General features: G+C 42.0%; 2 protein-coding genes across 3 annotated transcripts; both read right to left on the reverse strand.

Annotated features, from left to right (window-relative positions):
• Positions 1-920: 920 nt before the first annotated feature.
• gpr37l1a (G protein-coupled receptor 37 like 1a) lies at positions 921-9,646 on the reverse strand. Its single transcript, XM_061041217.1, has 2 exons — positions 8,811-9,646; positions 921-3,779 (listed from the first exon to the last, which is right to left on the reverse strand). Exons 1-2 carry the CDS (start codon positions 9,441-9,443, stop codon positions 2,754-2,756), a joined length of 1,659 nt encoding a protein of 552 aa, XP_060897200.1. The 5' UTR covers positions 9,444-9,646; the 3' UTR covers positions 921-2,753.
• A 976-nt stretch (positions 9,647-10,622) lies between these two features.
• nol8 (nucleolar protein 8) lies at positions 10,623-23,762 on the reverse strand. 2 transcript variants are annotated; one of them, XM_061041216.1, is made up of 18 exons: positions 23,605-23,762; positions 22,430-22,575; positions 22,138-22,200; positions 21,725-21,803; positions 20,578-20,734; positions 20,155-20,453; positions 19,288-19,547; positions 17,675-19,167; positions 16,323-16,526; positions 15,976-16,101; positions 15,679-15,772; positions 14,789-14,927; positions 14,594-14,674; positions 14,035-14,366; positions 13,803-13,941; positions 12,655-12,716; positions 11,710-11,792; positions 10,623-11,075 (listed from the first exon to the last, which is right to left on the reverse strand). In XM_061041216.1, exons 1-18 carry the CDS (start codon positions 23,745-23,747, stop codon positions 11,016-11,018), a joined length of 3,960 nt encoding a protein of 1,319 aa, XP_060897199.1. In that variant the 5' UTR covers positions 23,748-23,762; the 3' UTR covers positions 10,623-11,015. The 2 variants fall into 2 exon arrangements, with proteins under 2 accessions (XP_060897199.1, XP_060897198.1); XM_061041215.1 differs by having other exon boundaries at positions 13,803-13,944.
• Positions 23,763-23,938: the final 176 nt, after the last annotated feature.

Below are 23,938 nucleotides of genomic sequence, written 5' to 3' on the forward strand. Positions count from 1 at the left end.
TGCAAACTCTCTCCATGCACTCCCAGTTCTCCCAGTATTGAGATAGTTGATTGGAATCCCCTACATCCTACTTTTACTGGACAAAACTCTAACTTTCTGTCCTAGATGTTCAGATCCATCAAATCTGCATATCTAAGCTTTTTCCTCCAGTACACCTCGTCCTCAGAGTCTTCCCAGGGCACGGTGAGGTTTATAAAATAAACTTTCCCCCTGACTCACAGTCCCTAACACGCTGTCAGGCCTCAGGTTTGTGCAAACTATTCACCTGTGCAACACCAAGCAAAGGTACAGATTTGTTGTTTTGGAAGAAGACTTTTTTTCAGTTCCGCCCAAGACAGACCAAAAACTGCAGAGAGTTTTTACTCTATACCTGATTGTTAAAGGGGACATATTATGAAAAATCCACTCATACAGTGTTTTTGAACATTTATTTGGGTAACCTCAGTGTCTACTGACCCACAAAGTGTGAAATAAATCCATCCAGTCCTTTTGTTTGTGGTCTGTCTTATAACACAGAGAAAAATGCTCCGTTTCAAATGTGCTCTCCTTGTGATGTCACAGTGGGATCCTGGTAAACAAAATACCCTCCCTCTCCTGGTATCTCCACCCATGGACTCCACCTCCAGCCTAGAACAAAACTTTTGTGCAGGTCCACCATTTTTATTCACACACACCAAAACGGAGCGTTCTGAGAGAGCTGGTTTATACAGGGTCACAAACCTCCTCTGGTGCTTGATTCATGTTATATTTTGACCAAAGCACAGCACAGACGTTTCATTTAGACCACAGGGGGACTGTTTGAAAATGTGTAAAAGGGGGATAAGATATCCTCTTTAAAGAGAGAGATGAAGCTGAAAATATCAGAAACAATCCATTTAATGAACTATAAAGCAGACATTCAATAATCACACTGAGAGAGATGCAAATAAGTCCAAACTTTACTATACCTTAAGTAATCAAACAAGTACAAAAATAGCCAAACTTAACACTGGATTATTGTGAGTCTCTTCAAATTTTGATTGATTGATCGGTTTCTGATATGATTTCACCTGCTGTCTCGACGATTGAGCAGCAACAGCAAAAATTATGTACACAAATAAAACACAGCTTACAGATTTCACAGCAGGCTGTCAGTCTGCAACAAAAGTCTCATCGAGTTGATGTCTACACCTCAAAGTCCCCTCTTACTACGATGTTCAGTGTTCCTCTTCGTTACAGTACTCAGAGCAGATGATACAAAAAAATCCTGAACGAGCATCAGAAAATGTTAATATCTATCAAATATAAAAGTATCACAAAACCTATTGGACAGGGATGAGTCCTACCACAGGATTAAATCCATCATGTGGACGTTTTGACATAACTACTACTTTAAAATGTAACACTCTACATTTTGTACAATCTTAACTAAAGTTTAAATCTGTTTCTACGGTTCATAGAGACTGAGATTTAAGGATCACTACACTTATTACAACTTGGGTCTTACTTACTTTTTTTTCCTCTGAGTCATAATGCATTCACACCGACAAGGTAAGACATGATATAGATGATAGAGAACTGTTAATACACTAATAAGGAGCACACTTCAGACTATTATATTTGTTAAATTAACTTTAAAGGTCACATATTATGTAAAATACACTTCACCATGTTTCTCTAACACTACTGTGTATCTCTAGTCTGTCTACAAACCCCCCAATGATGAGAAAAGTCCATCCTCTTCGTCTTTTACCTGCTCCACTTTTCAGAAAATGTGTGCTCAAACAGGCTGTTTGGCGATTTTCCCTTCATGACATCACAAAGGGCAGTAGCCCCTCCCCCAGGTGGGTGACACTCCCACAGCTAGGTGTTTGTTCTGCCCTCTGAGTCTGCCTTCTCAACGTAAACAATAGGACATGGAGCGAGAAAACCCGAGTACACCCAAGCCCTTCCAGAGAGGGGGCGTGGTCAGACACAGCTCATTTACATTTAAAGGTACAGACACATTAACAGCCTGTTCTGAGCAGGCCTGAAATAGAGGGGTTTATAGACATGATCAAATACAGGATCAGAGTGGATTTAGAACAAAAAACTTCACAGACATGTTTTAGGGAGCTCTGAGACTTATTTAAACTGGTTGAAGAGGAGGAGAATATGTGACCTTTAAGTCAATATTGAGAGAATCTTACAGCTGCTTAACTTTAACCTCTATAATAACATACTTACAGTACATTAAGGATTTCACGTCAAACAAAAAAAGAGTCCTCAAGCACACCAGGAACAAAGGCTGAGGCCGTTGTCCACAGCTTTTCGCTGCATAGTGTGACATCTTGATAAACTGTTGCAGCTCTTTTAACAGTCTGGCAGCTCGTGTTTATTGACTGTTCAGACTTCTCCTTCAGCCTGCCCCACACTAAAAGATTCTTAAAGACCTACGCAGATTTAAAAAATGTGAGAGACCCCACACATGACGTCATATAGTCAGAGATTTAACTGTTTCTTTTCCTACTGTATCTGTGTGGTGTGCTGTTTGGGCGGCCCTGCCTCCGAGCAAATCGGATCGCCCTTAACAGTCCTCACATCACAGGACTATCGGCCGATAATCTTGTAATGTGTACCCTGCTTTAGCAGAATGACTGTGCCTCCAGATCTCAACTGTTACTTCATGAGAATTATTATTATCATAACTGATGGAAATTACCGCTCAAACTTCAGAAATAAGACCCAAGTTCTAATAAACCTAAATTATCCTTTTGATAAAACAGTTCTGTTCCTCAGCACGGTGTCCCGATAGCTGTGGTAGAGTCTTTGGCTCTGTCGTAGCAGACTGCTGGTTCTGTGGCCAACATGCTCTTCACCTCCTCTTTGCTGGAGGGAGTCAGCGAGGACGGAGTGGGCGATGTGGGCGAGGAGGGGTTGGAGGTGGCGGTGGTTGAAGCAGACGAGGAGGAGGAGGAGTTTCCGTCGGGGATGCACTCCTCACAGCAGCAGCAGCAGCAGTCCATGAAGGCCTGACCCAGCGAGCGGCACAGGAACAGCAGCAACACTGGCGTCGCCGAGCAACGCACAAACAGCAGGAACTGACCAATCAGATTTAGCGCTGGCAGGACCAGAGCCGGCATCGCAGCAGACACGTGGGTGGAGATGTACGCCAGTGTGATGTTACAGATGCTCTCAGGCAGGTTGCATGTGACATACAGGATGGTGAGCGCCATGACGGTGGAGCGCAGACGCTGCTCTCTCCCGTGCTGCTTCTTCTTTGTGGAAGAGGCAGACGAGGAGGAGGAGGAGGGGCATCTGCTGGTCACCTTTTCACCTGCAGGTTTCTGTGGCACACGCTGGGCTAACACCTGCCTCGTCACCAGGTCGCAGGCCAGAGTGAAGAGCAGAGGCAAGCACAGGTAGCAGCCAAAGATCCACCACATGCGGGCCTCGTGGTACGTCAGCACCAGAGAGTACACGTTCTCTGGAAGCTCCACAGACGGCTCGCGGACGCAGACATCCACCTTAAACGAGTCCTCCCGTGCTCTTAAAGCGGCCAGCAGCGTCGCACCCGGCTGGCTTCGATGCAGGCCGGAGGAGAGGGTCGACAGGCTGACGGGTTCCTGGACGAGATGCCACAGAAGCAGCTCGGGGGCCGCTAGCACCAGAGAGCCCACCCAGATGACGGAGAGCTTGGAGAGGATGGATTGGCAGGGCTCCACTCTGGGCGTCTGGAGGGGCCCGGGGCCGGTGGCGGCGTGAAAACGATCAATACTGAGAGCACAGAGGCTGAACGTGGCCACACCCAGAGAGGTCACCTGAGGGAGAAACGACAGAGAGGAAGGGACAAGAAGGTCACAAAAAAAACTTTGTATCTTAGGGATGAATTACTTCATAAATCAGGTTCAAACGCTTAAAAAGAACTCTTGGATCGAAATTTTAAGACTCCTGCTATCGGATATGCCACACAAAAGAAGCAGCTCTAAATCACATTTAATGAAGTCACATGTGACATTTCGGGTCTTGTCTCTTCATCATGGCTGACAAATTGTACAATGATGAGTAAGAAATCTCAGGTCACCATGATGCACACTGTCCAGCATATGACGACTTCATGTACAATACATCACCATTAACACAGGACAGAATAAAACAGGTAGAGCTCAGTTTGTTTTTTGAAGGTCTTATTTCGGCAGTGAGATCCCGGTCAAACCTGCAGCTTTTCAGCAACATGCTGAATGTGCCCCCTGAAATATGAGCTGTCATCAAGTAAAAACCCTCAGGGAAGAATTGATTCAGAGGTCAATCAAATCCATCAAAAAGACTAACGTGTTGGAGGTAGTGTTGTTGTACACAAAATCGGTCTAGGTCTCAAGACTGATTTAGAGTCCTGCAGTCTCTTCGAGTCTCGGTTTAGTCTTGGATTTGTAAGCATTTTTACTCGGTCTTGTCTCGGTATCAGACTAGGCGGACTCCGGATGTCATTACTGTGATTAGAAAGACAACACTTCTTTCTAAAAGAACGAATATCTTCGATTCATTTATAGTTTGATTTGTATCCCCTGATTACGCTGCAACCTTCCCTGTATTAGGGTCTAAGGGAGTGACACGCCCCGTGCACACAAGATGATGATTTTTTTTAGTGATATTTATGGTCTTGGTCTTGGTCTTGGTCTTGGTCTCGCTCTGCCTTGGTCTTGGTCTTGGACACGGCCTCGAGCCGATGTCTTGGTCGTGTCTCAGGTCTTAGAGCGCTCTGGTCTCAGGTATGTCTTGGTCTTGGTTAGTGTGGTCTAAACTACAACACTACTCAGGTCCTCATGCTGTAAAACAACACACAAAACTTACAATCTTTGATTTAAGGACTGTTTTCTGTCTGTGAATCTTGACTTTAGAGACTCGCTGTTTTAAATTGTTTATATCCTTCATAATCTTCTTACCATTTTACTGTTATATGACTTAAGTTTAAACCATCTAATACAGTTCTTAGTAACTTGTTTTCTAACACAACAGAGGAACAACCAGGATTAACCTCCAGCTTGTCTCTTGCCCTTTCTGCCTTCCTTCATGCTGCTGCTTTGATTCAGTCAGACGTGACCTGTTAGCACAACGTAGACCTCAGACACATCCAGACTTCCTGCAGACGGCTTGAATGAGCAGGAAGGTGTTTTGTTGCTTACAGAACAGATTTAAAGCTTCCCTCTGCCTTGTTATGCTAACCTTCAGGGAAATTAGCCAAAACTACAGTAATAAGGCGCTCTGTTGTGACATCTTTGGAATACAGAAGCAGGGAAATAAAAGGAACCCCGAGAGGGGGAAGGGGAGCCATTATGTTGTTTAACAGCTCTGAGCCTGCAGACTGAGGACAGTTATTGGTGCCTCGTGCACATTAATGTCTTCAGCTTTGGCTAAAAACACGAACTATCATCACAGAGGCTTGTCCGCCCCCTGTGGCTGCCTAATGACCTCAAACAGTTAAGACACAACTCCAGATAATTAACGGGGCGCTCCGATTAGCATGAAAATAGTTGAACTGACAGAGCACAGGGGCAGCTGGCAGCCTGACCCGCTTTCACCGCAACACAGAGAATCTGCTCAAAAAGCACTTTAGGAAAAAAACGTTAACTAATTAGCAAAGAATTAATTCATTAATTAGCATGAAAAAAGATGAGAAACAAAGACTGGAGGAGGCCAGCAGGCTGACCCTGTTAAAGACGGATTCTTACAAGATGTTATTACAAACTACTAAAACTCCACTTCAGTGATTCAGAGTGCTGAGGGCGTACCGAGATGGTTTAGAGACAAAAAAAGATTTCAACAAGCCGGCAGGGTCCATAATGAAGGAGGAGCCAGATGAAGCCTCTGAGAATCCAACAATGAGCAACCAAGAGGCTGTGAGGGCGCTGCATGATCAATCTGTGAGGGTGCTTAACCCTCTGAATGAAGCCGAGGACTGTCTAAACTCAAAGCATCCTCGGTTGAGGCAGGTCGAAAGGATGTTTAATATCTAGAGCTACAACCGTCAAGGCAACGTTTTCTGATAAAATATTTAGAAGGTATCCATTTATATTAATTGAACTACATTTTAAGTTATGTCTACAAGGAAAATTTAAACACACTTGTAAAAATGAAAACATAAATGTTGTGTTTCTTTAGTGTTGGTGGTAAACAAAAGACTAGACCTGTTTGTTTTTTAAAGTTAATATTTGGCTTTTTATGCCTTTATTTTAGAGACAGGACAGTGGTTAGAGTCAGGGCTAGAGAGAGGGAGAGGGGAGAATGACCTGAGGTAGAGGAGCCACAAGTCAGACTTGAACCCGGGCCACCAGCTACGAGGACCACAGTCCCTGTACTTGGGGCGGGCGCACTTACCACTAGACTACTGGCGCCCCTAAAAATGCTTGATCTTTGACCTACTGAGGAGTATAAGAGCCAGGTAAGAGAAATCACCAAAGGAAGTTCTTTTTTTTTTATACCACAAATAAAGTTTGACATGTAGCTGTAACTTTGGGAACAAAGTGGAACTGTCAGTTTTTGTGGAAGAAAAAACAAATAAGTGAAAAATGCAAAAACAAAAACCTCGCAATTTCAAGTTTCTTAACTCTCTTCCCATGAACCTCGAGAACAATGCCAGAAATGTTTTCATGCCATTTTCCAAATCTTTTTGTACTAAAAATAACTTTATTATTATCGGATTTGAACCCGGGCAGCTGGTGTGAGGACTAAAGCCTCCGTACATGGGGCATGCATGCTGACCATACGCTCCTGATCCCATATTTAAACTTTAAAATGACTTCTCACTCAGCAACATTCCCGTTCAGTCAGGACTTTCTCTTCTTTTCATTAAAGGCACATACTGATATTTTCTCTTTCATTACTGAGACTTGGTGTTGGCTTTTCACACTCTACACGTGCAAGTAAACATCTGAGTTTGTCATAACTACATCTCTGTGTGTGTGTGTCATTGTTGGCAGGGCTCAGCCGAGCAGGCAGCCCCCCCCCCTGTGGTTCATATGACACAGATGAAGGAGCCAAACGGACCATAACAGCACGTTTGTTGAAAGTGAAGACTGAAACTGAGCAGAAACAAGACACAAAGCAGGGCCATTCATCAGAGAACTGAATGTGTCTGTAATCAACTGGAAAACATTAACAATGAGTTTAACATGGGGATGTAAAAACAGCTCAGACAGTCAGGGCAAACTCTGGCGACCAATCATTTATGGTCACATTAAAGGGGAAAAATCCACTTTTGAAGTGTTTTTGAACATTTATTTGAGTAACCTGAGTGTCTACAGACCTACAAAATGTGAAATAAATCCATCCAGTCCTTTTTTTGTGGTCTGCATAAGTCTTATAACACAGAGAAAAATGCTCCGTTTCAAATTTGCTCTCCTTGTGATGTCACAGTGGGATTCTGGTAAAACAATACCCTCCCCTCCCCTGGTATCTCCACCCATGGACTCCACCCCCAGCCTAGAACAAAACTTTTGCGCAGGTCTGCCATTTTTATTCTCGCTACGGAGGAGTGATGTCTACGGGGAAAACTCAGGGGGGGGGGGGGGGGTTCATTGCATTTAAAGAGACACACACACCAAAACGGAGCGTTCTGAGAGAGCTGGTTTATACAGAGTCACAAACCTCCTCTGGTGCTTGATTCATGTTATATTTTGACCAAAGCACAGCACAGATGTTTCATTTAGACCACAGGGGACTGTTTGAAAAGTGGAGAAGGGGGAGAAGGGGGATATGTCTTCTTTAAGTTTGTTTGAACTGTTTAACATGTTTGAATGTCTGCATGTGTATAAATTGTGTAAAACTTTAAGACCGGTTTAACTCACTAGTTTATACAGTGTGATCAAGTTAATAGTCACTGCTGAACACACTGTGGGGGAAAAATAGTCCAAATATTTTTGAGTCTTTTAATAGTTAAAGTCATCCTACAATCCAAACACCAACAGCTCCTCCAATGTGAGGATTTTGAGCTGATCTCTTTTTATATTTTGAATAAAAGAGATCAGCGTTGATGCTTTTGGACAACTGGCTGAACAAAACAAGACTGTCGCATTTGGTTTGTAAAACTGAGATAGATATTTTGTTTATTTTTACATTGTGGTTAAATGCCGTTTAATTCAAACTTTACATCAGACTCAAGGTCCAGATAGGAGTCAGGTAAGTTCACAAACAAAGCCATTTTGGGCTTTTAAAAACAAAACAATAGATTAATCAAATATTTCATTTAAGCAAAGTAATTTGTTGATTCACAAAGCGTAATAAAATTTAAATTACTATGGTAATATGTTTACCTCAGCAAGTTAGTGACAACGGATCGGCTAGTCTGTTTGTTCCTCTGATGTTGTCCGGAAGTTGGCGTTATAATTTTACATTCATTAAAAAAACATGAAAATCTTCAGGATAAAAAAAGGCTACTTTAAAAGTCTTTGTAGGCAACTTTTAACATTTTCTGGTTCAGGCTTCTAGATAGTTTAAAGAGGTTTGGTAGTGACATTTGAAAGTTGGAGAAGTGAAACAATTTCATGCTATATATTCAGAATTAATTAGCCTACACAAACTTTTTTCTGGAAAAAACGGGTCCCTGGAACACTGTTTGGAGTTAAAAAGTGATAGTTACGGTTTCACTGTTGGGGGCCCACCACTTCTCTCAAGCATTTTATCTTCAAACAGTGTTACAGGGCCAACTTTTCCTCTGCAGAGAGTTTCTGTGTAGAGTTATGAACATATACAACAAAATCTGTAAAAGTCTCCAACTCAAATTTCTCTACCATAATTTACATAGTGCACCTTTAATAAAAATAAAATTTTCTTGATTTTTTTTTTTTCCTCCTCACCTCCAGATAGGGCACGAGCCTACAGGACAGGTCTCCTAGCAACCTCTTCAAGGTGAGCTCGTGGAAGACGACCACCGGCAGACAGAAGAACAGCACGAGGAAATCCCAGAAGGCCAGTCCAGCCAGGATGCAGTTCCACGCGCTCTTCAGGTAGAAATTATGCCAAACTATGCACATGAGCGCGAGGTTACCCACGATGCCCGCTGCGAATAGCACGAGCGCCAGGAGCATGACGGCGTACGCCCAGTAGGACCCGTCGGTGACCGGGAAGAGGGGGTTGAGAAGCCCCGAGGAAGAGTTACCCGGCCGGGCGGAGAAGTGCCGATCGACCCGCGGTGTGGTGAAGTACCCGCTCGGGTCGTCGTACTTCCGAGGGTGCCCGGAACTTCTCGGAGAATGAGGGTCTCTTTTCCCGAAAGTTCCATCTTTTGCTCCTCTGGCCACTCGCTTCAGGTGCGTGACTTTTAAACTATCAGTCCTGTCGAGAAAAGTCCTTTCCTTTGTCACCGGGGTACCAGCATCCTCCTCCCGGGTCACAACCAGCTCGGACCCCGATGACCCCCCGGCTGCTTGGAGATGACGGAGCTCCACAGTCCGCAGAAAAAGAAGCAAAATAAACCAAACCGAACTCATTTTTACCGATGAGCTGACTGTTCTGTGTTATTATTATCTGTCTCTATCAAAGACATGTGATGCAACAAACATTGGACCCCTGAAATAAAAACGTCCATGAACAAGTTCGTCTCTGGACGTCTGGTCCTGATGGAGGAGTTTGGAGTCTGCAGCCGAGTTCAGCACTTGTTGCTCCCAATTTGAGTCTGTTCATCACCATCAGTGTAAATGGGATACGACAACAGGGGCTGTTTCCGGTCTGACATTTCAAAATAAGGGCGTTAACGGAAACTGGGCTCAAGTGCATTGATATGCTCATTTTAGAAATAGGGATTTAACTATACCTTTACATCTAAAATCATTAAAAAAAGAGGTCAGATTTAAATGAATAATTCATTTCTTTATTTATAAGGATTTATTTTTAGACTATTTTTAACCAGTATAAATATATAATATTGATTTTAAAAGCTGTAGGCCCAATTAAAAATATGTAGAAAACAAATAAAATAAATACGTAACATGAGAATGAAAATTCAACGTCCTTCATTCGCTCTTACATGTCCGAAAAGGAAGAAGTTCAAATTTATCTAATACCCCTTTTAACTCAATTTCTAATAAAGAAAATTCAAACAATCTACATCTACTTAAAATTTCCTCAGATTATTGGAGTAGCGTGAAATACATCCTTAGATTTTGCATTTGGGTTTAATACATTTTTAAAACTATAAGTTGTATTTGGATGACACACTGCCTAAGTTGCTGTTTTACAGTCGTCCAATAGGTGGTACTGTCGCCAAAAAAACACAAGGGTCCTCGATGTGCTGTCCCAGAATTTCGGTCCTGAAACTGCAGTCTCCGGCTCTGCAGATTCATACTGGATGCACCCATACTGTTGGGATTATTTGGGGGCTTTTCATGACCTTCCCTTTTCCGAGTGGACTTGTCATATAGAGTCAGGATCAACAGTGTTACTAGCAAACACTACCAGGAGGAGTTACTCTTATTCTCTAAACTCAATATCCTGTGACTAAACTATGTGTGGCCAAGAGAAGCAAAGAAGTGCATAAAAAGTATAAAAATTGAGTTTCTCAGAGATTTCTTTGCCAAATTATTTTGGGGTACAATTAACCATAAGTACAAGATAATCAACCTTAAATACCTTAAAAAGTGTCAATCAAAGAAAAGGCAGGAACACTGATGTGATGTAAGAAAGACCAAAACTGTTTAATGGAAAGAACATGAGGGGATAACCTGGAAATGCTTATTTATTCATCCATTTTTAATAACAAAGGTTGGTCCTCTGAAGCTGTGATTGGCTGATGTTGTCCAGAAGTTCATTAGCAGCATTATTTCCATGGCAACTAACGAGGACAACCAGACTAGATGACACGTTAACAGGAAACTCTAACCAAAGCTACGTCTCTGTTTTTCAAATAAAAATACATTTGATATTTGGACGCTCTGGAACATTCCTTTCAATTCTGTGTCTTCAGCAGATATTTGGCTCCCTCTGGTTGATTGGTATATTCAGTCAGGGGGCAACTAATTAGTTTATGATTCAGAAGTCCAGCCAGACTTCAACTCCCATAATCCTCAGCTCTTCTGAGAGGACTTCAGCTTCCTGCGAGCGTCCTTGTGTTTCTTGCGGTACTCCTGAGGAAAAGAAAGTTGATTTACATTTACTAAATATCTTGATTATATCTCCTTCATATCTATTATTTCTTCAAGCAAACATTAATAATTTTCACAACAATATAGCATGTTTCTGTAAACAATGTAAACAAAGTGGGGTACAAATTATAGCTGTATTATCTACACATGCATATTTGGGAAGACCTAAAACACTGACGGTCTTTTTGGGGGTTTATTCCTTTATTGTAGAGATAGGACAGTAGATAGAATCAGAAATTATGGACATAGAGAGTGGGGAAATTACATCCCAGAAAGAAGCCACAGGTCAGCATTGAACCAGAGACTACAGCCTCCGTACATGGGGCGCACGTCTTAACTGCTCGGCCATCGTCGTCCCTAAAACCCTGATTTTGTGTCGTGGTGCATTGCAAGACGTGTCAAAGTACAACGCACAACGTTGTTATATATATCAATGAGTCCAGTGTTTGATGATGGATGTGAAATCTGACTAATTGGGAGTGATGAAGTACAAGAAAACATCAGGAATATATATCATACAGTAATTTATATTACTGTAAAAACACTATCTGGTTTAATTCTTAACAAGTTAAATGTTGCGACTTAAATAACAAATAAATAACTTGCTGATTTTTACCTGTCTGAGTGCGGTCCTCCTCTCCTCCCACTGCTCCCTCTGCTCCTCCAGGTTAGAGGGGCGACAGAACAACCTGGGACCCTCTAGTGGAGGAAAGAGAGATCACACACAAATGACAAAACACTTATTTGAGAATTGATTAAAAGTTATTCACTTATAAGAGAGCCCACATGAACCTTGCTTGTCCAAATATCAGAAATCTCCTTTCATTTCATGTTCAGATAACGTCACTCTTCAAGCTTTAAGATTAAGATTTAGTTTTCATTGATTGAAATTCTGTTTTTACATTTTAATGGAGAGATGTCAGAGTGACGGAGCTGCCCACAGCGGGCACTCCTGAGCTGGGTCGTGGGGAGGGGGTTTGGTGCCTTGCTCAAGGGCACCTCGGCAGTGATCTGGCACCTCTCCAGTTACCAGACCAACTTCCATATTTGGTCCGCACTGGGACTTGAGCTGGCGACCCTCCGGTTCCCAACCCAAGTCCCTACAGACTGAGCTACTGCCGCCCCAAATGCTTTTCTTTTGATTATTCCCTATGTGGCCCATGTGTACCAAGGAAAGAGCTTTTTGCTTTTGTGTCTCAAAACTGAGAAAATAATTGCCGCATGATATCAAAATGGCGAGCTCTCTGTGTATTTTAAAAATTATATTAAAGGAGCAATATGTAACTCTGACACCTAGTGTTTAAAACAGGTAGTGCAGTTTAAATTCAAATTATTGTAGAGAGCTGTCTCCCCCCGCCCCCTCCTCTCTAGAGTCGATGCTCACACAGGTTGCCATGTGGTGGACACTGAAGCTTCAGTGTTTAGCCAGCTCTGCATCGGTCTGTAAACCTTTCTGCGTTCTAACCTCTCTCCATTTTCCTTTCATGTTTATGTAAGAAACGCCATGTGAACATTAACAAATCACACTGTAGTTTACACAGTGATGGAGTCTTCCTCCTACCTGTTAGTCGGCTGTCTTCAAGGAAGAAGAAGAATCGATCAGTCGTTGAAGGAGTCTCCTCTCTGTGAATGAAACACAAATATCTGATCAGACGATTTGAATTAAACTGAAGTAGATATTAGAAAACTGTCCTCCTCTTTTAGAGCCTCAGTGTCCTCTAAAAATGATACCCCCGACTTTAACAGTAATCTGCCAGGTGTTTGGCTAATTTAACCTTTACAAATAAAAATAAAATGCAGCAACATGGATGCCTTTGAGCAGAGAAAGCTCTAAATGATATTATATATTATAAAAAGATGATGTCAATGAACAGAAAATGTCTCTTAATGTGCATAATTGCTTAAATGTTCCATCTTCTTTAAAGGCTTTATATGCGATTTTTTGATCCAGCAGATGTCGCCCTTGAGCAACAGCATGAAACCAAAACAACTCGCGGTACATTGTTATGTTAGAATGCTAATGCTAGCAATCTTTATTATGCTCGTATCTTCACACTGCATGTAAATTTACCTGAAATGAGCATGATCTAGAAACACAGTTAAGCAGTGAGTACAGTATGTTATTCTTCTTTTCTCTAGTCCCTCAATTAAACAACTTTTATACGTGAGGGGATGAGCCAGCCGGCTGTCCGGGCAATGTCAACAAACTGAGGATAGGACTCTGAAAACTCAGAAAACATCACAGACAGTGGGACTCGGGTGTTACAACCATTGTAGACAGTCATGACTCAAAGATATTTTCAGAGGATATATTTGATTTCTATTACATTTAAGGGTGAAAAATCGCATATAAAGCCTTTAAAGCATTAAATACACATTTTAAATAATTGTAATATCAAGATTTACTAATTTTTCTTTCTTGTAATTGATCATAAATGAAATATTTTTGGCTATTGCAAGGATTGTCAGAGATAAATTTGACTTAAAGGATGATATGTTTGGCTTTAAGAATTCAAAGCACCCATTTTTACTTTAGTCTGAGATTTGATCGTCCAAATAAATCCACAGAGAATTTACTTGGCATAGTAATCAATATTTTTGTTGTGATTTTGCAGCAATAGTAGAGACTCTTTGACTTGAAAGTAAGTCAGACAAAAAGTGATACAAGTGACCTCATTTAAAGCCTTAAAAGTAAAGTATTTCTCTTACTCTATGATTTTTTCAACGGCACTACTTTGCTCTTCATCTTCCTCCTGCTCTTCCTCTTCCTCCTCTGAGCTGCTGTCATGGAAACGTGGGTCTTGTTGCCAAGACACCTTTGGTGCCTGAATGCTGTCCACTTTGTACTCTTCTGGAGGAGAAAGAAAAGGCAGACATTTAGAGCTTGTGAAAACCAATCGTCCTTATGATGGTCTGAGAAAATATCCCAGATGCAACCTACCTTTCTCTTTGCTTTCCGTTTCCAAGTCGTCTCCAAAGAAAGAGAATTTAAACCCAGATGATGCCTCTTTGTCTGTGCTTAGATCAGCTGAGAGGAGAGACGGCACAGGCTGTTCATTGTCCCCTCCTTCCTCCCCTTTTTCTTTTTCCTCTCGGTACCAATTCATCTTTTCTTCTTCTTCTTCTTCTTCTTCTTCTTCTTCTTCAGGGACCTCATCCTCCTTTGATGCACCAAACACGGCCTTTAGGTCACCGGACACATCATAATAAATATCCTTGGAAACTTCCGGAAGCTTCTGTGCCTCCTCCCTCTTCTTCCTCCTTGCTGACTTGCTGCAAAGAAAACAGATCACACAAGTTACTTTAGTAATGTCACTGATGTTAAGTTGTGGTGTGCCATAAGGCGCCATCCTGGGTCCTCATCTGTTGTCTTTATACAGAGGTTTACAAGCTATTCAGAACCGTCGGTCTGCATTTATCTTAAGACAAAAAAAACATGAACGTTACAATAACGTTTTAGGTGACTCAGATTAGTACAATGATGGTATGATTGTTCCTACCTTTCCTTGGTTTCTTCTGTTTTGGTCTCAAAAGCCGCATGTTCCTCTTTGCTGGGGTCGTAATGCAGTGCTGAGACGTCTCTGCAAAAATACACACATTTTATTTTCCCAAGTTGATTTTCCTTTTTAATATCAAACATCCTTTATCTGAGGCTGCTGTGGTCGAGACTCTGTACACATGCCGGTGTGGCTGACCTGAAGGTCTTGGCTTTGACGGTTGTCTTGCTGCTGCAGGTTTGTAGGCTGCTGCCGAGGACTCCCTGCAGGATGGACAGGTTCTTCTTCCTCTCCTCCTCTAGAGCCTCCTCGTCTTCTGTAACGCTCTTCTTGTTCTCTGTGTCACAAATTGTTTAGAGAGATTTATGTACACAGATTTCTCTTCAGTACATAAACTTAGAAACATTTAGGTCAAGAAAACAACCCCAAATAACTTTTAACATCTGCAGGAATACATTTAGTTAACTTAATAAAGAGGAAGATTAGAACTTCCTCTTGACAAAAACATTATTATTATTAAATGAAATATATATAAATGCATTTAAATGCATTTATTCAGTTATTTTTTGGGCCTTTTTGCCTTTAGGGCAGCTGAACAGAGACAGCAAATGTTGGGATGAGAAAGTAAGAGACGACATGCAGCAAAGGTCCGAGGTCGGATTCTATCAGCCGCTTCGACGAGGAGTATAGCCTCTGTACATGGGGCGCGCAAAATAACCGCTAGGCTATCAGCGCTCCCATGAAATATATTTTTTGAAACCATGTAAATGAATAAAATACATGTTGATGAATAGAAATAAAAATAAACATTCAATGTTAAAACCTAAAAACTAAAAAACTGAACACATGATGTGGTAATCAGATTTTTTACATTTTAACTTTCTGATCAGTTGATAAGTATTCTCCAGTTTTGCAAAATGATCTCTCCCCTAAAAGCTGATGTAGCCATTTGACCCGTTGCCCCTAACCAGCACCTATTTTTGCAACATTTCAGATAGTTTGATAAGCTGCCGCCAAAAATGTAACCTTGACTAACTTATTTTCTTCTACATTTTTCCACCAAAACACACCCTCATCCAAAGCCTTACCTGACTCGTCCTTTTTGTCTTCATCCTCCTCTAGGAAGCGAGAGTCCATCTTAAAACGCTCGTCCGTCCCAAAGCGAGACTGCAGCGCCATCAGCTGGACAACACACAAACAACATCAGAGGTGAGCGTCCAATCACAGCCAACATCTCCATCGACATATCGTGACTAAAAGCCTTAAAGTGCCCAGAGGAGGAACCTTAATGACTTTTCATATAGCTGGTTAAACACCCGAGGCTTTTTATTAAAGATCAAAGCAATTTCAGCACTTAAAACTCAGTATAATCTTCTTTTTCTCACCTTCTGTCCTGCTCGACCTTCAAACTGAGGCCTGATGTCAAACCTGCCGCCATCCTCTTCTTTATCGCCATCCTCCTCATCCTCACTGCCGCCGAACAGCTGAGGGACTGGCGGCTTCCGATGTACCTGCACACACACACACAGAGACACAGTTGAACAACAAATGATTTAGGGTTTGATTTCCTGCCATATCTATAAGACAGAGACGACTGTACTAAAGTCGCCATGAGCAAATTCAAGATTAAATATTCTATAATAATATTTAAAATAGGAGTTTAACATACAATACAGCTAATTTCTAAACTGATCTAATACTGATCTTAGACAGAGTATAACTCTTGGCTCACCTTTTCTTTTACTGTGCTGTTCTCACTGGTTGCTACATCATCATCATCTGAGTCCTCGTCCTCTGATTGGCTGTCATTGACCAGCGTCTTCTTTGGCGTTGTGATGTTTGGGGTGGCCTGCTGCTTCTCATCATCCTCACTCTCATCATCATCATCATCAGAGCCAAAGACGATGTGTTTCCCTGCTCCTGCTGCAGGTGCATCCTGACAAAGATCAATATTGTGTGTTAAAAATGTCTCCAGAGGAATGCCGATGTCGCTCCTCGTGTTCTTGGTGTTTAATGAAAGAGTGCAAATTAGTTATAACTCCCAGTTTCTACGTCTATCAGCTGTTGTGCATGTTTTAAACAACACCTGTGTTTGCAACTTTTCCCTCATGAATCATAAATTAAACCAAGAAGCTTCATTTCCACCACCTCTTAAATGGCACCAATAAATCTGAGTTTAGCTTTTAAGTAGCTTCAGCTTTACCTGACTGCATCTAAATGGTTTGTAGGCATGAACCTTACAGCCAGGTCTCCATCAAACAGGTAAAATGTTCACATGCTGAGAGGAAGAGCGTTGCTTGTTTAGGAAAGATAATGTTGATAAAGATGTCAATGTGTTTTGTTGTGCAGCCCTACGATCAATTGCAATGGATGTATGACATTTTATCTGAAGTTGGAGATGCAACGTTCTGATGAAACAAAACATTCAACGTGTATGCATGCTGAATAAAAGTACATACTTGTTATGAGCAGCAGCAGTGCATACAATATAAAAAGAGTTTGGAAGATAGGGGTTTATTAGGGAGGTTAATTATGCAGCTTTTAAATGCAAATGTTTAAAAACACCTTTGTTTCCTCAACTATTTTTTTATATGTTTCTAAGGTCAAGTTTACCACATAATTAAAAACTGACAGAATTTTTAAGGGGATTATTTTGTTTTAATAAGGTTAGCCATTTTCTTTTACTGGATTATGGAAAAAGTCTACAAGGCCCAACAGCCCTTATCCAAAACCTGAAAAAAATCATATTCTAACAGTAAACCTCTTTGGAAATATCTAAACGAAAAGGTGACAAAGAAAGGAAATGATGACCTAAAAACACAACCTAAAAACACAAAAAGGTGCATGGAGAGTGAAGAGGGTCAAAAAGCTCCAGCAACATTTAAACTTTATTAACTTGATTAGATAGACATATTTTAGTTTGTGGCCTGGATGACCCTGATGAAGGCCACAGCCCGAAATGCGCTAGCGCGGTCTAATAAAGTTAATAAAGTTGATCTTCAAACTACAAGTGTTGCTGGAGCTTTTTGACCTCCTCCAGACTTTGAAAACCCACAAAGAGCTGTGATGTGATTCTGAACCCACCAGGTTGGCCAAAGCTCCCTGAATCAGCTTCTTGTGTTCGTCAGCCTCTTTCTGCCTCTGCTGGACGGCAGCCAGCCTCCTCATGTTGGCCACCCTCTGCAGCTCCTCCTCCTCTTTAGCTCCCAGCGGCGGTCGAGGAGGAGCCTGCTTTTCTTCTTCTTCTTCTTCCTCCTCGTCGCTGGAGGAGGACTCGCTGGAAGGAGCAGGCGGAGGTGAAGCTTTCAAAGCATCTTTGGCAGGAATGATCTCCTCCTCCTCCTCACTGGAAGAGCTGCAGGATGAAGAGGATGAAGGTGAGGCCTTAGCTGCTGCTTTGGTTATAGCAGTAGCCTTTATTCCCTTTTCCTCTTCCTCCTCTTCATCATCACTGGTAGAGGAGGAATCAGTCTCAGCTTCCTCTGTGTTTATTGCAGCTTTAGTTGGAACCACTTTTAAAAGCTGTGGAGCAGCCATGTTTTTAACCACCTCCACCTTTTTCTCCTCTTCTTCATCGTCTTCAACATTTTCCTCCTCCTCTTCTTCTTCTTCTTCTTCATCATCATCACTGGTAGAGGAGGACTCAGTCTCAGCTTCCTCAGTGTTTACAACATCTTTAGTTGGAACCACTTTTAAAACTGCAGCTTTGTTTTTAACCACCTTGACCTTTTTCTCTTCTTCTTCTTCTTCGCTGCTCTCTGCAGCTGTCTGTTCTATTACAGGGTCCAGCTTCTGTCTTTTAACCTCACCTCCTCCTTTCTCCTCTTCCTCTTCGAGTCTCCTCTGACAGTCCTCTGTTTCCACTCCGTTGTTCAGCACTCTTGTCCCCTGGAAGGCGGGCAGCGACGTCGACATGGCGGCCTTTCTCTTCTTCTTTTTCTTCTTCTTCTTCTGCTCGTCTTCGCTGCTGTCATCGGCCATGAGGGAGGCGAGGATGTCCTCTGGCAGGATGCCCTTTTTGGGTACAGGTTGATCAGGATTAGAGGAGGAGCCGAGGATGCTGGGAGTTTTAGTCTCAGAGGTCTGCTGGAATTCTTCAGCTACTCTCTGTAGATCCGCCAGGGAGATCTCCAGACGGGTGACATTAGAAAACATGGCTTCATAATCAGAATCTGAACTGTCATCCGCTGACTCTAACTCCACCTCATCTTCATCCTCCTCATCATCACTATCTGAATGTGACTGAGGGGGTTCAACAGGTAGCACAGTTATTTTCTTACTTTTGCTCTGGGAACTCTTTTTCCCAGAATCCCTGCTCTGCTGTGGGGCAGAAAGTTTCCTGGAAGTGAGGTGATCTTCAGCATCCGATGAATCCTCCTCTTCCTCTCCAGCTTTTTTCTTCTTCTTCTTCTTCATCTTTTTCTTCTTGTCTGTGTCGTTTCCTGAGAGGTGATTTTCAGTGGGCGGAGTCAGTCTCTCCTGCGGTGGTGGAGGAGGAGCATTAGGTTTTCTGGAGGCGAGGAGTTCATCTGTGTCTGCTGAGTCGTAGTCATTCTCTTCTTGGTCGTCTGCCTCGCCTAGGAACGTGAGAAATGTTTGAAAGACTTGACTGAGCATCAGGATAAAAGCAGCATGTTCCTGTAAAAAAGGAGGAACTCTTTAAATTGAAAACTCATCGGTTAGTGCAGTTTGCTTACGGGAGCATCCGGACTTCATGAAGTAGTCGAGTCCGACCACTTCTAGGTTATCCTCCTCAGCTTCCTGCTGCAGTGCACCACAGGAGGTGTCTTGAGCCGCCACCATGCTACGGATCTCTTCGTCTGAAGAATCGATATCACCATCAGGGAAATGTGTCCCCCTCCTCTGAGCCGGTCTGTGGTTTGTTGTTGCTTCAACGCTGTTGTTGGTGGACTGACGAGCCTCGGTGCGATCGACAGAGTCCACAGGATGCTTTAATCTGAGAGGAGAACAAGGAGGAGACGGGCTGAAGAGGGACAAAAACATCGGGGGTAGGTTTCTAGATCTTAAAACTCAAGTTCTTTCTGTGACGTTAAATACTCTCAGCTGTTCACAGAGTAAAAAACTTCTTACAGCACATACCATCAGTGTAATCATGAATACAGTTGAGCTAATTTTACAGTCAATTCTTTGTAATTAAGATGGATCTCTCAGGTACTGCCTGTCCTGCCTCCTGGGACCCCCCATCCCGTCAGACCACTGCATCACAGTGCAGCCCCCCTTTGAAAATCTCTTGTAGAAATTGTGAAAATATGAAATCTCAAAAACCAGTGGGAACTTCTGAGAAACTAAATCCTGTGAGATCTTTTGGAGAACCAGAAGAATTGTAGATACCGTTAGAAAAAATGCTGAGAAGCTAACTGGAAGAATCCCTGAACATGTCTAAATCCAGAAACTGTGGGGGGGCCCTTTAGAAATCCTGACACTAGCAGGTGTTAAGGATCCTTTTGGACTCGTAGAAAAGAAAGATCTTCGAGTACAATCAGAACAGGTTTATGGAACTATTAGTTCAGAGTGTAAGCAGCAGAAACCCTTCACTTTGTTACCTGCTCCTGCCCAAAGCATTATGGGAGTTGACGGTGTCAGTCCGGCTCTTCTTGGGTCTCGATGGCTCAAACGGAGGGAACTCTCCCCGCCTCTTCTTGCTGATGTCATCGTCCCCTCCCTGTAGTTCCCAGGTGAGCTGGCTGACAGGTGTGGATTGATCCTCGGTGTTCCGGTCCAGCTTGCGGATGTTGTGGGTGTATTTTGAAGGGTCGTACTTCAGGGTTCGAGCTCTGCTGCCTTTCTTACATTGGAGCTGCATGACGGGGAGGACTCTGCCGAATTTACTGACCACCCAGTCCTGAAACCAAACGACACAGAGGACTGATTACACCTCCATCCCCACATAGCTGACATTCTAAATGTAACACCCTTATGTTGGTTTTGGTGTTCTTCCTGAAACATAAAGCAGAAGATAAATATACCTGGTGTCCTGGTACTTCTGTCCCCGGCACTGCAGCCTTCATGGTGAAGTTCTCCACGCCGGCTTTACTCAGCGAGTCCAACATCTTCTGTCTCTTGTCCTCGGTTTCACGAGGCTGCAGGCGCTGCTCCTCTGCCGCCTGCCTCTCCTCAGCCAGTCTGAGAAAACAACAACAAACACACACAAACATGGATCAGATGAAATCTATCATCATCAATAATCAGAGGGGGGTTCATGAAGGTGGAAATATTGTTCTTACTATACTCTCTGAAGCCAAAAAAGAGCCACACTGTCAGTAAGAACCACTGGAATCTTTTCAAAATAAAAGAGGCTTGGACCCTTTGAAAGTTGTTATCCTAAAGAACAACAGATCTGTTTCCAGAAATAAAGAACTTCTTCATATTTCAAAAATCATCAAATTTTTTTTTTTTTTACCAGACATCTTTTTGTAAATCAAGAGAAATTTTTAATCATTGCTCATACAGTTAATGACAGTCAATGACAAAAAGATCTTCCCTTCAGGGTTTGATGCTGATTTGAACCTAACACCATTACAGTACAGGCTGACATAAAACATTGTAGAATCATCCTTAATGTATTTGATTTTCAAACACACATGCTCCTTTGGTTTTTAGCTAGAACATACGAGCAGCTATCTTGACAATCCATGAACAAATTTAGTCTTCTGTGGATAAAAATATTACCTGTTCTCCGGTTGCTTTATTTTACTGTGTTACATAATATTGAAAATATCATGTTAGCATGTGAGACTCTAACAAAAACTGCAAATCCTATATTTTCCAAAGGTTGATTTTTGGTCTTTTATACTTTTATTTCAGAGACAGGACAGGGGTTAGAGAGTGGGGGATGACATGCGGGAAAGGAGCCACAGGTCGGATTGGAACCTGGACCGCCTGCCTGAAGGACTACAGCCTCCGTACATGGGGCATGCTCTCTAACCAATAGGCTACCCCATGATATGCAGTTTTAAAGAAAAAGAAATCAAGAAAATAATAGGAGGTTCCTTTGACACTGACGTCTTAGATGTCACTCAACCTGAAATTAAACCCCTTCTCTTCCAGCTAATTGATTTCTTTGTTTATATTTTAATGAATCTGACTTTCATGATGAGGTGAACACAACTGTACCTGTGAAGAAAACTCTCCTTGGCTGTTTCAATCTGCAGAGTTCCTCCTTTCCATTTGGATTTGTTCAGCACCGTCATACCTGCAGAGGAAACTCACAGTGATCACTCAGTGATGACACAACCCGTTCTTACTTTAATAATCAGTTCTTGCAAATACAAGGAAGTGAACACTAATAAAACAATCAAATGTGAGTATTTTCATGAACCAGAATCAAGCAGAGAATTTGCTCTTTCTTTTTATTTCAGGATACTGGCACTCAAGAAGAGCAACAAAAATGTGACTTGTAAAATGTTTCATCTCCAAAAATAGAATGAGTTTTCTCCTGAGTTGATGAATGCCATACATTCAGCTAAGGAGTCTGACTGAGAATCGAGAAGAAAATAGGTTCAGTAAAACTCATGAAGTTCACTCACATTTCTTCAGGTCAGCATCTGAAATGTCGATGTTTATGTAGCCGAAGGTTTTATAAGGAACACCTGCAGGAGATCAACCAAAATCAGAACACATGCAGGGCACTGAGGAGATCTCCAAAAACATGACTTATATCTGAGGCAACCAAAGAACTGGACGCTTAGCTGTCTGAGATTTGTGAGTCAAATTAGATTAAGATCTGAAAATATATTAATCATAAAGCACACAAAGATAATTACATGAAGAATAATCTGTAATGCCCACAGCTGGCAGAGTTTGTTTTGGATGGCTCACCTTCATCGTCCCTCCTGGTCCGGAGCTCCACATCTTCCACGTCCCCAAACTTTCCAAATCGATCCTTCAGATCCTTCTCGGTGATCGTGTGGCTCAACCCTCCAACGTACAGCCGCCGCATTGTCCTGTTACCACGACAATGTGGTCTGCATGATGAACAAACAAACACCAGGGTCAGTCATCTAACTTCTTATACATTCTTACACCAATAAATAAACCATGTACTGTCTGTTACAACTGTATTTTAAAAAGGGATGTTTTTATCCATTTCCTATATAAATATTTTCCCCTGAGTTGAGATACATATTTATTTTCCCCTTTACTTGTAGTATTTAATTTGACAGTTACGCTTCAAAATACCTAAACAAGGTCCTTTTAACATTATCTAATGAATCAATAATTCATTTCTATATATTTACGGTATCCCAAAGCGTGTGGCAGCATTAGAAATATGACTTGTATATCAGAATAGGTTGTTCCTCGCTGTCAGTCACTCTTTATTGATAAAATCCTTGACAGTGTAAAGAAGAAACCGACTGGATGCAGCCTCTCTAAAAAATAATAAAAAGCATCATAAACCAGGAATGTGGAGCCACACACGTAGTAAAATCCTGCATGTCCATCAGTGCGGAAACCTTTTCCTGTTGGTAAGTTTGCATTCTGTTTAGACACACAACAACATCTGTTTCATATGTCTGCCTGTTTTATTTCTAGTGTCCCATGTCAGTCTCCTAACAACAACGTAATAAAAGCTAATTGCACACACAAAAAACATGTCCTTTAAAATCCTCTGTGAGGCAACCTGAAAGCACACTTCACTCTGCAGTCTAGTGCAAATTCAGTTCAGTCTTAAAGTGTACCTAGACAGGCAATGAAGCACCACATCAACAAAACTCTTTAGCACTCTAAACAAAAGCTGAACAGTGTTTGTAACTCCACGAGGAAAGATGTCATTGCAGAGATACCCTCATAGACTTTAGACAAGGCAGCATGATAAAGTTGACATGATCATAATTATACACACTAAGGACCTTCTCTGAATCTCTGGACGAACTTAAACAAAGCCTAAATAAACCCGGTGTCCACATTAATTCACGCGTAACTCCGCTGGTAGAGTTATTACGGACAAACAACATGAATTACATTTATCGAAAGAAGCACCAACAAATGTTTACCTCACATGTATCGAGCCTGTGTTACCTTTAACTCCGTCCGGGGCTGCAGCCGTCCAACATTTCCTTCCGCGTTTGTTTCCGTAGAACCAACAAGGTTCCGACGCGGTTTGGACGAGCACAAATAAGGAAACGGAAAGGGACATTTTGATGTATAAATATCTTGATTGATGCCTGTTTTGTGATTTTCATAGGAATTATTACTTGACCCGTGATTAGCTCCAAAACGCATCAGTAATCATCAGACTGAAGTACATCTTTTCCACATGTAACCATGTAACCGAGTTAAATAGAAAGGGGGGAGGTGTTACGATTTCAAGCTCGGGAAACGTTTATT

This window comes from Labrus mixtus, chromosome 7, assembly GCF_963584025.1.
Source record: "Labrus mixtus chromosome 7, fLabMix1.1, whole genome shotgun sequence".
NCBI classification, from domain to species: Eukaryota; Metazoa; Chordata; class Actinopteri; order Labriformes; family Labridae; genus Labrus; species Labrus mixtus.

What these genes read in the sequence shown, in the direction of transcription:
- gpr37l1a (XM_061041217.1), bottom strand. Translation starts at nt 9,443, where the DNA reads ATGAGTTCGGTTTGGTTTATTTTGCTTCTTTTTCTGCGGACTGTGGAG. An exon ending in GGCTCGTGCCCTATCTGGAG is followed by an intron (nt 3,780 to 8,810) that starts GTGAGGAGGAAA and finishes TTTCTCCCTCAG; the next exon opens with GTGACCTCTCTGGGTGTGGC.
- nol8 (XM_061041215.1), bottom strand. Translation starts at nt 23,747, where the DNA reads ATGTCCCTTTCCGTTTCCTTATTTGTGCTCGTCCAAACCGCGTCGGAA. An exon ending in AATGCTTTGGGCAGGAGCAG is followed by an intron (nt 19,548 to 20,154) that starts GTAACAAAGTGA and finishes TTCTCCTCTCAG; the next exon opens with ATTAAAGCATCCTGTGGACT. An exon ending in CATGAAGTCCGGATGCTCCC is followed by an intron (nt 19,168 to 19,287) that starts GTAAGCAAACTG and finishes TCACGTTCCTAG; the next exon opens with GCGAGGCAGACGACCAAGAA.